The 11,015-nt window shown below is 35.6% G+C and overlaps 1 protein-coding gene across 1 annotated transcript; it reads right to left on the bottom strand.

The window, feature by feature from the left end:
• Positions 1-1,571: 1,571 nt before the first annotated feature.
• On the bottom strand, positions 1,572-9,766 carry LOC145783868 (uncharacterized). Its single transcript, XM_082595622.1, has 5 exons — positions 9,682-9,766; positions 6,066-6,171; positions 3,796-3,950; positions 2,696-2,865; positions 1,572-1,759 (listed from the first exon to the last, which is right to left on the bottom strand). Exons 3-5 carry the CDS (start codon positions 3,851-3,853, stop codon positions 1,577-1,579), a joined length of 411 nt encoding a protein of 136 aa, XP_082451748.1. The 5' UTR covers positions 3,854-3,950; positions 6,066-6,171; positions 9,682-9,766; the 3' UTR covers positions 1,572-1,576.
• Between the last annotated feature and the right edge of the window lie 1,249 nt (positions 9,767-11,015).

Below are 11,015 nucleotides of genomic sequence, written 5' to 3'. Positions count from 1 at the left end.
ATCCAGGTTTGTTTAGTGTCTGGTATAAGCTACCACCAATATCCAAAATAATTCATTGGTAATCTCATCAATGTAATCTCGTATGCCAAAAGCGTGAAACATTATTTGCGACTTCAAAGAATGTCATCATCGTTTGTTTTAAAACAAAATCTATCAAAACGAGTAAAGTACAGCAGTTGCTGCAAACGAACAAAATATTATCAATACAAGTTGAGTATGGTAGGCTAGTTTTCTATAATATAACTCACTAGTTGTTATTAGCAAATGGACATTTTTATAAAATTCTTTTTCAATTCGTTTCGAAAAGTATTTTGAATGCTGCCCTACTTCGTACGCTATTGTTCCGTGATAACGTTTAACACACCAAAACGTGTCAACTTTTAAAATAATAAATTTCTTGAGTGCCTCGAAATTCGTAAAGTACAAATATAACCTTTCCAAACAAGTTCAAAACTTTTAAATAATTTTATTTTAGCTTATCTTGAAAAGTGTTTTTATTACCATGACAGAAGTTTATTTATTATCCATCTTTTAAATCGTTTGTAGGCTACTTGCAGCGCTTACACTGTCTCAGCCTTGATTAGAGTTCACACAAGTGAACACTAAACGAGATCTTCCACGTGACGTTTGTAAGAGTATCCAGAGTTCACACGCAAAATGACGCACTACCCACGCCATCTTCGGCCTGAGTGACTAAAAACTTTTGCGTGGGATTAACCTTTAATTAAAGCTTTAGGCAGCTGTACCTTTGGGTCACGTTTTTTCACAAACTACATCCTATTTTGTTAAATACTGAAAATTTTAAATGCACGGATATTTAGTTGTCGTTCTCATTTGATGAATGCAAAAGTATCATAAGCATACGATTGCTTATGGCACAAGACAAACTCTTTACTGACGCTCTAGAATGCAAAAGTATAAGTATAAGGAACTCGTCTCTTCAATGCTTTATTCTTGCAGTTTTAAAAATGTAGGCTATTGTGCGTTGTTTTCTACTTTTTCATTCATAAGATGAAGATTACTAGAAAACTCTATTTTGAAAAAAATAATCCAGAAATAATTTTATTACGTAATGTTTATGGTTTAGCCAACAACAAACTCACATAATCAACATATTTCTAGTTTGTTGTCTCATCTACATTTTGTTTTTTTTTCCTCATTTACAATACCAAAGTATTAGGCTACTTTGCACAATTTTGAATTGTGACTCCTAGAAAATGTCATGCATAAGACTCAAGAAAAGCTCACAGCCACTTGAGGCCATGCTTAGAATTGTTTTACTTTAAAACCGATCAAACATAGATACCTTCGTTGATTAAATACTTTCCTTCAAGAGCGGTGGTTTGGTTGGTATGGTTTTTAAATCTATATCGTCGGAATGACAAAGCCTTTGATGGGATATTCCTGGTAGTTTCGCATACTTGTAGAGGCATTTGACGCAGGGTCGGTTACCGAGATTGACAAATTGAAGTTTCCGCAAAACCGATCAAACAGTTAACTTTGCTGATTTCATATTTTCTTTCAAAAGTATTTGCTGAAAATACATCATGAAAACAACGCAATAACAACATAGCTCTTAAACAAGAGGTGGGCATGCAAATTTGCATTGGTGGTATAAATAGTCCCCGAATGGCTCATCAAGCCGTTCATACAACTCAAGTCCTGGCCAAACCGCTTGGTGTCCTGCAAAGGGAGTTATTTCTTCAAGTTGGGTTGAATTGATTTTTTCGTTCTCGCTTTCCAAGAAAAAGTAGTAAACCTGGAAAAGTCAAAACATTGCATGTTATTGCATAAAAAAACACCAGTTCAGGGCTTTGTTGGGTCATTAAACGAATAGTAGTAGTTCGTTTTAGTTTACAAGATTCTTTTGAAACAATTATTTTTGGTGAAAAAAGTCAAAATTTTGAATAAAGTTAAATTTCGTTTGAGGCAGAACAAATTGTTGTTAAATTTTGAGCATTAGTCTACCAATTTAAAATCGCACTCAAGTAAGGCATATCATCACAATATAAATTTTCACTATATATATATCACTTTATTCGTGTTTGCTACAAAATTGATATTACAATCTTTAGTGTCATTACAAATATTTTCTTAAGTGTTGAAATCCAGAATGCTACTGAAGCTAAAAAACGTAAAATGTAAACAAGAACTTTTCTGAGCTGGGGTAAGTAATCTTTTCTACAACATTCCTCTGTATGAAAAGATTCAAATTATGTAGCAAAATAGCAAGGTCTAAAGTAATCATAATGAAGTCAATAAAGTTTTTTGAACTCCAAATAAAACAATTTGGGTAGAGATGTAACTTTTTTAAACCATAAACAGACATAACTCAACAACAACACTACATTTCACATTATGAAAACAAAAACAATAAGCTAAAGTTTTCGACTATTGGTACATATTTTTGTTGTGATAGTGTATATTATTCTTTAGTGTTTTGTTTTAAAACTATTATTCTTATAGGCCTGAAAAGGGCTGCATGACTAACCGAAAACGTTAGCTTATTGTTTTTGTTTTTATAATGTTAAATGTAGTGTTGTTGTTGGGTTATGTTTGTTTATGGTCCAAATAAAACGGCTCTTCCGATTAGACATAGGCTAGATCAAAAAAAAAAATCTGATTTTAATCAAACCAATAGATTTAGAAATATCTTCAGTTGAAGTAAGTCACAATAAATAAACTTTCAACTTACCAACACCCCGGCATCGGCCAAGTCTTTGGCCGCAGCAGCTACGTCATCATCGGAATTTCTGGATGAAATGACATAGAGCAAGTTCGTCACATCCGGTCTGTCTCCAGGGCTTCCAATAATATTATTCAAAACATACCGCATCGCGTTTCCAGTATTGACAGGAACGTTTGCTTAAAAAATATTTTAACATTTAAATGTGTTTCATCTTCACGTCAGTGGAAATCATTTGTTTTTATTATCCTGTTGGTTTTGTTGTTTTAAATCTTATCTTTTCATTATTTATTATTATTATTATTCTGTTATTTTTTATTATTGTTAATTTTCTTATTGTTTTTGTTTTACTTTTGGCTCTGTCAAACTTTAAATAATTTCAATCTGTGGTGATGAGCTGAATTACTCTTGAAACTTTTATGATCAATCTGATCTAAATGAGTGAGTCAAGCTACCAAAGACAAGCTTCCAAAACAAAAATCAATAAATTGTACTGTCCACATACGAATCTAGGAACACGATAAAGCAAATTTAAAAGTGATGCAAAACCGACTGGACTCAATTAGGTCAAATTTATCCCGAACACGAAATGACACACGGCACGAATACAGCATAAACACGACCCGAATCCGACTTTCGTTGGGACTAACGTTACTACTTTACAACACATTTCATAACAACAAGAACTGCCAAGAAGTTTTTACACATTTTTCTGAACAAGTTTCTAAGGTGACAAAATTATGGTGATTCGCCTTTAAGAGATAAACCATTTTTGCATTGGCAAAGAACAATAAGGTGTCATGAGTAAAAAGACTTTTTAATTGACATTTTGATCATAAAATTACGTTTTATTTGCCTTGCATTGAGTAGTTTTATAGGTAGACAATTGCGTGATTATTGAGAAATAGAAAAGCCCTGTAGTAAATTATTTTAATCTTTGTGGTATAAGATTTTGTATGACTCAGGTCTGCCTAAACAAGGCTACGAAATTATTTGTTGATCTGTAGAATCTTTCACATGCGCCATCAAACATTTAAAGTAGAGTTGATATGCAGCAACTTGAAATGCAATAGGGTAGTTAAAAATTGTAAACTGATTACGATACATACCTTTGCCAGAATGATGAAAATCGTTTCGAATTTTTGTTAAAGCATCTTCACTGGACATAATGGAACTCTCGTTGAACAATAAAGCAGGTTTCTGTACAACGTCATCGTAAAATATAAGAGAAAAATGGGTCGAATCCGAACCTAGCTTCACCGTTCTAAACAAAAAAGATAGCCTATACGATGTTAGTGAGAGATTAATTTGAAAGAAACGTGTTCTGCTGTATTGTAGTACAAAACTATGGTCAGGGACTGTTACACTGTCACAGTTCTTTCCAGTTCTTCCACGTAAAGAGACTTTGAAACGATCGATGACGTAGTTTATTGGGATATCAAACGTTAAACAGTCAGATTATTGATCGAATACTTTTACTCGTGCGATGATAAATGAAATTCTTGAACTTATGAATGGTTTATCACTTTCAATACGTAAAGAAATCAAGATCTGAGCAGCAAACGTCTTCGTCAATTTCAAAATAGATATACACTACTACTTGCCACAGCTACTTTACAATTGGCTATATCTTACGCTTTTACAATCTATTCGATATCGGCTGGAACTCTATAATTGCCTTCAATATACTTTCGTTACCACTTCTAATCCCTATAATATACAACTCTCAATCCAATTCTCAACACAACTCTAATAACAATTGTAATCAAATCACGCGGCTATTTATAATAGGTTTGTTTGGACCAGAAGCTTTGAGAGACTATAGAGTAATATGACATCACAAGAACTCATTCTTCTGGTCAACAAGTCAAAGAAGTTTCCAGAATCTTACTTACACGAAGTTTTCTATTGTAGAAGCAGACTTCACATTCCACAATAAAAGATTGCTTAGCTAAAGGTTACTTTAGATCAGTATTCGACGAAACACAACAACAGTATTACACAATAAAGTAGTTCACCTATTCCAGAACAAAAATGTAGCCTGTCACAGGACTACCAATATTGATTATGACAGTTACAGTTTTCGTTGGTCGTATCCACTATTGCAATAACCTTTCATAATTCTTTCCTTTTATACATTAGCATGTTGCTAAACTGTTTCATAATCACTGGGAGATAGCCTTAAAGCCCAGATAAAAAGAAATCAGTCATGGGAGCCAAGGAGAGGAAAATTTGGGATCTCTACCTGATATTGGCACAAATATTTATAGCTGTATTATGAGTGTGCCAGTATTTTGTCGTCAGCGCGACGCTGACATGTTTACGAAGTGAAAACAATTATCCACTGCCTATCACAAACGAACAACCATCGCATGCTTGGCGGTTCACGAATTGCAGATTACACTGCAAGGTACATAAACTAATCTTCACGAAAAAGAACGAAGCAAAGGATTTTGCTTTGCAATTGTTTACATTGACTTCACTAAAGCGGTTTGCAAGGTTGTTTTAAGTGGGGAATTAATCACAACAGTGCTTAATGACATGTAACCTCAAATACTGCATTATCATCATTGGCATGCAGCAAACGTTATGCTTCTGGCGCTAAAAGCGTAACTCGCTTTACCAGTTTTTCTTGTTTTTATTTAAAATTAATTGTTTGGAATAGTTGATTAAATCTCATGTCAATTTTTTCATGAAGTTTTCATTGCTATTCGTATCAGGGACAACAATTGTCGAACAAAGTCGCGTTGGAAAAGCTGCAGCTATTTTTCACTCATAAAAAGGAATATATAGATAGTGTCAAAAATTCCGATGCAAATTAGTTAATCAGACTGATAAAGCGGTGGTCGAATACCCTTGTGGCAAGAATTCGGTGCGATACTGACGAGCCCAGCCTCATGGGCGAAACACGGTGTCTATCGCTGTTAATTCTTGCTACAATCGGCTGCCGAGAAACATAAAGTTAATTGTTTTAATAGTTTTTCTTTATTGATGGTTTAATAGACTTTGATTTTGTCTAAAACAAGTAAAATTCCATTTGATAAAATTATGTTGCAATGTAAAAGTCCTTTTTGGACTAAACCAGCGGCTGTATAAACGTACTAGTCACTAATGTTATATCATGCGTGCAACTTACCAAACGTAATTGGAATTTAGACCAAAGTGTTGTGAAATTACAAATACAATTTCAATTGCACAACAACAAAAAGTCTCAATTGTAATTACAATGGAATGAAAATGTAATTGATCCAACTCCAGTCAGGAACACTTAATTTCACTCGATCAAAATCAAATTCTTCTCATTTTTAGATGCTGATCTATAGTAAGTAGGCCTACTGTATATATCACATCTGTTTCAATTACTCAATGACAAACTTACGTCAACGGTGGTTCCAAAAGGCCGTCGATGTACTGTTGTACTTGCACTTCATTGTCCAAATGAATTAGTCCAATCAAATCGGCTACCACGTAGGGGGGACATGGCTCTAATATTCACAACAGAGATTTATACAAGTTTAAAGTACATTCTGTCACAACTTATTTTTCTGACTAAAAACCAAAAAAAAAACAGATAGGCTACATATTGTGATATGCCTTGAGTGTTCAACTATGATTTTCATAATTCAGTAGTGAGGAAAACAAAAAAACTTGTATTTTCTTTTGTGATTACACAATACACATACATCATTTTGGAGATGAAAGCTTTTGATGTTGAGGTTCAAACTGATTCTGTTGTATTGTTATTTAGCTACAAAACAGACCATAAAAGGAGCACACGAGTTACGATTGAGTTTAACTTGTGAAACTACAAAAAGACCTTATAAATGACACCTAAGAGTGTCAACGTTATGCCTAAGTGGAATGCCATGCATCCAGGAGGATCAGCCTCTTCCTCTTACAGTATTGTGGATGTGAAGTTGAGGAACTGATCACATCATCAACGATTGGACCATCCTAACCAAGCGGAAGGCCTGCGTGTTTTGGATGATAAAAACAAAAACTGGCTGCTATGTAGTACCCTTATGCTGCAGTGTAGTACTGAAAATCGTGAATCTGGGGTGGTATATTAGTCAGTGGCGTAGCTAGGGAATGTTGCCGCCCGGGGCGGATTCAGATTTTGCCGCCCCTTCAAGAAAAAGCATGTGAAAATGAAATGCGTTTTTTTATCAGCACTGCAATACGCAACGTGCTATTTTCAATTTGCGGTGTAAAGTCAAACGAACGTACTATTATCAGTAGCGTAGCCTGGAATTGTGAAAGGGAGAGGTTTTGACAGCCGTCGGGCGAAGCCCGATGGCGTATTCGCCGAAGGCGACACTTAGCGGCGGGGGTCTGGGGGGCCTCCCCCAGAAAATTTTGAAAAATTACTTTGAATTTGGTGCATTCTGAGAGCATTTTCAACAAAAATGTGGGTATGAATATTCCTGTAAAATGGTGCTGTCCGGTGGCATAGCAAAAGAATAAGATCATGTTTTCTTCGGCATTGTTCGAAAATAAAGCTGAAGTCTTTATGTTTTCTTGTTGCTAATTCCTGACTGAGATATTTGAATGTTTGGTATTGGAAAAACTAGCTCTTTTAATGCAGTTTCGTTTAAAATTAGGCAAACTTTTTTCAGAGACATAGGTTGATTGCTTTTTTTTGCGAGATTATTACAGTTTTATTATTTATCAATTTTCTCCTTAGTTGATCCAAAAAACGATCTTCTTCCGGTAAGTCACTAACTTTTATGTTTTAAAGTTAACCCGAAGTTTAAAAAATGTAACGTCATAGACGTCATACAATGAGTGTCAGACAAAAAGCTTTGAGACAAAGAAGTTACTTTATTTTTGATATATTCCAGTTTTGTATAACGAATCACTGGAATCGGGTATAGGCTGTAAAAGGTTAGTGCAATTTTTCACAGCTGTAGATATTGCGGTGTTTCCATCGACTGCACGAGTTAGCTGCATACCATGGATATTGAACAGTTGTAGAGCGGTCACACCCTGCTATATGAAAGGTCATTCGAATTATAAAGCATATGACACACAAGTTCTTACTCATTTTAAAAGATAAAGCACCAGAATTGCTTTAACATGTCGAATTAGTAGAATCATGCTTACAGCTAACAGTAACAGCTATGAAGAATTCATCAACACAAGCAATAAGAATGCAAAAAATCATTGATACGGATGAAACTAAAGGGAAAAAGGAAGTCGACGAACCTTTTCACACATCTTGTTAATGACATCCTCAACAGTTGGGACCAATTTTCTATACAGATTAAGCAAAGCCAAACCATTTAATCGGTTTTCAGAGGTTAAATTTCTTAAATAAGTTTAAGTCTTCGAAGAGCAGAAAAAAATCTTTCATTGGTGCAAGTGGTAGGCTAACTGGAAGAGTAGCCAGAATGCGGAGTAAAATATTAATGTTTAGAAACGTTGACTGCGAGCAAAATGGCAATGCACTTACAGCACTTTTTGGCAAGCTGGTTTGGGAAGAATTGAAAAGACATCGATACCACATATACGCAGTTCAGATATAATAGCAAGGGCATTTATACTCGGCAGATCTGCTTCGTAAAATTCAAAAAGTGATTCAGTTTTCTCCATTTAGTTTTTCTCAAAAGGGGGAGGGGTTGAACCCCCAACCCTCTTCCCCCCCTCTTGGCTACGCCACTGACCACTATAATTTAGTAATATACTGAATGCAAAAGCACAAAAACTGCTGCAGAATTAAAATAATCAATTTGTAACCTTTTACAAGGCTACCCAAGTTTGAAGAGCATGTTTCCGCCTCTGCTTAATAAAAGCTAATAGGAATTTTGTAACGTATTAAAAACATAACGGCAGAAAAATTCATGAAAATTTGAAACGTTTTTAGATGTTTAAGATGTTTTGAACGTTGCCATTCTGTTTGCTTTTATTTTTCGTGTACTTTTGCATTATCAAAAAAAAACAAAAAAAAACGTCCTGTCTGAAAGTGCAGCCCCCCAGACGTGCCGCCCGGGGCGGACCGCCCCCCCCCCCGCCCCCCCCCCCCCCCCTAGCTACGCCACTGATATTAGTATATTATCTACCGTGAGTTTAATGTCTGCAGATGCTGAATCAATGCAAAGCGATCACGTTTGCTTGCTAGGTTTGCAATGCAGCTCGAAAATCAGACCTTTTTTCATAAATCAGACCCTTCTGTCCAGCTCTGGCAGAGTGATGAGAGCACTAGTTCGGCGTACGATATCTGCGCCGGTTCGACACCGCTCAAGAGCATGTGACTGTGTCTGTGGCAAGACACGTGACGGCCCTTCGTCTATAGCCCTTGATTTCTCTCACGACTATTAATAGTACGCTGATCCAGAGAGAAATACCTACGCCCTTCTTAGGGTTAGGCTATAACTGAACTAAACATTAGTAGAAGACTAGAAACGTAAACGAAAAAGAATATTTTATGTTCAAATATGATCTTTTTTTGTTTTTAAAAGTGACACTCAGCTGCTTGTGACCAAACAAAAGCTTGTGGCCAAAACATTCTAACTCCCCTTAAATTCGTATGTCATGTAATGCACACATGCTCCTGTACCACTGGTCAGAACATTAGGTTAATGTAAAGGGATTAAGCCAGCGAAGTGGGAGAGAAAATAGTTTAAAAACTAAAACATGTTGCATTTTGTTCCATTTGTTTAAAGGGGTTGCTACGTGCCTCCTTGGTTAGGATACTGGTAATCTTTCAAAAATTACTTTATTTTGTTTTTGAAAAGCTTGTGACCAAACTTCATTCTAACTCCCCTTAAATCCGTTCCTTATGTAATACACATAATACATAATACACACATAATACACAATAATACAATAGTTGGCCTTGCTACGTGCCTCCTTGGATATGATGCTGGTAAGTGTTAATCATATACTTCCATTGTAAATCTGATACAAAATTAAAAAAAGTTCGGTTACTAAAAAAATCAGTTGTAGATCGACATAAATAAAAATGACTTGTTATAATTAAGCTTGTTTCTACTCACTCGAACAGCAGGGTATTGGCTTGTTCCACTTCCCGTTAGGAAGGCATGTTATTGTTTCACTATAGCGAGGAAATATGGAGTAATCGTCTTCATTACATTGAAACTGACAAATGGATCCTGCGTTTGTCGCGTTTGAGCAAGTGACGTCACCAAATGGAAATTGTGTGGGCAGGTCCCTACATGATGACTTGAATTCTAAACAAAATATTTTAATGCCAATTTTAAGTCAACTTTACTTTCAGTGTATGCGTATTCTACATCATACTCCTAGGGTATGCACACACAAATAGCAAACAAGAAAAAAGTTTAACCGTTTAAAATAGAATGGTTATGTTTGAATAAGATACTGAAAAATCTTACTTTGCTGTGGCGAAAGCTTTATCAATAAATTGTACAAATTTTGTAACAAGTTGCACAACCTTGCTGGTGATATTCTCTGAATATGTTTAATCGTTCGGCCGCAGTGTACATTGAAGAGTCCTTGCGGAACTGTTCATTTTCAACAACAAGTAAACCTTAGACTCACTTAACCATGCTACAATTGCACATTTAAAAATGATTCTAATGATTCAATGATTCTATTTGAATAAGGCACTAATGATGCTTTACAGTAGTAGAGCGAAATGCATGTGCCATAAATAAGGCTCTGCTGATTCTCGATGCATTTTTAATACTAAAAAAAATACTGAATTGATACTTGATGGAGAATCGCTGGCCTGCTGCTTCTTAGTCAGGAAATACCCTATCCTGGAACTCAATAAATGTACAATTGCACATCGCCTTTTACAGAAAGACTTGTAGACTACGGTGGAGTAACAGAATGGACTTGGCCGTGTGTCACCTCTACCTCCAATTTTGCATAAATGAAAATACCACCTACCGCATTTTTGTTGGGAGGTGTATCCATGAAAGATGAAATATTTTACAACAAAAACCAAAAAAACATGAACTGGTTTAGACCAATTGTAGCAAAATCGTTGCCTGTTATTAAAGGTTGATATAAATTTAGTGCTTCTGAAGGCTACTGCTGTCTGCAGTTATATAACATATAAAATATGCAGTAGAATTTGTCTATAGTGACACCTAAAGCGACCGCAGAAAAAGTGCCACTACAACCGAAGTGTTACTATGGACGAATTCTATTTTACTATAATGTATGCAAACGGGACTTTGCAACAGATGTCGCGATGGACGAAATGTCACTGCAGCAGAAGTCACTAAAGGCGAATTCTACTGTGACGCTTATATCAATAAACTACCACAGGTATGGTGTACACTGCACGTTGACGGTTGACTTCATACCGCTCGGAGGTCCATGCAGTATTGTATTCTAT

This window comes from Aplidium turbinatum, chromosome 15, assembly GCF_918807975.1.
Source record: "Aplidium turbinatum chromosome 15, kaAplTurb1.1, whole genome shotgun sequence".
Classification (NCBI taxonomy): Eukaryota; Metazoa; Chordata; class Ascidiacea; order Aplousobranchia; family Polyclinidae; genus Aplidium; species Aplidium turbinatum.
This window is presented reverse-complemented; position numbering and strand designations above follow the sequence as displayed.

Coding starts and splice junctions, on each gene's coding strand:
- LOC145783868 (XM_082595622.1), bottom strand. CDS start 3,853: ATGTCCAGTGAAGATGCTTTAACAAAAATTCGAAACGATTTTCATCAT. Junction 2,866..3,795: donor TTTTCATCATTCTGGCAAAG/GTATGTATCGTA, acceptor ATATTTTTTAAG/CAAACGTTCCTGTCAATACT. Junction 1,760..2,695: donor TGGCCGATGCCGGGGTGTTG/GTAAGTTGAAAG, acceptor TGACTTTTCCAG/GTTTACTACTTTTTCTTGGA.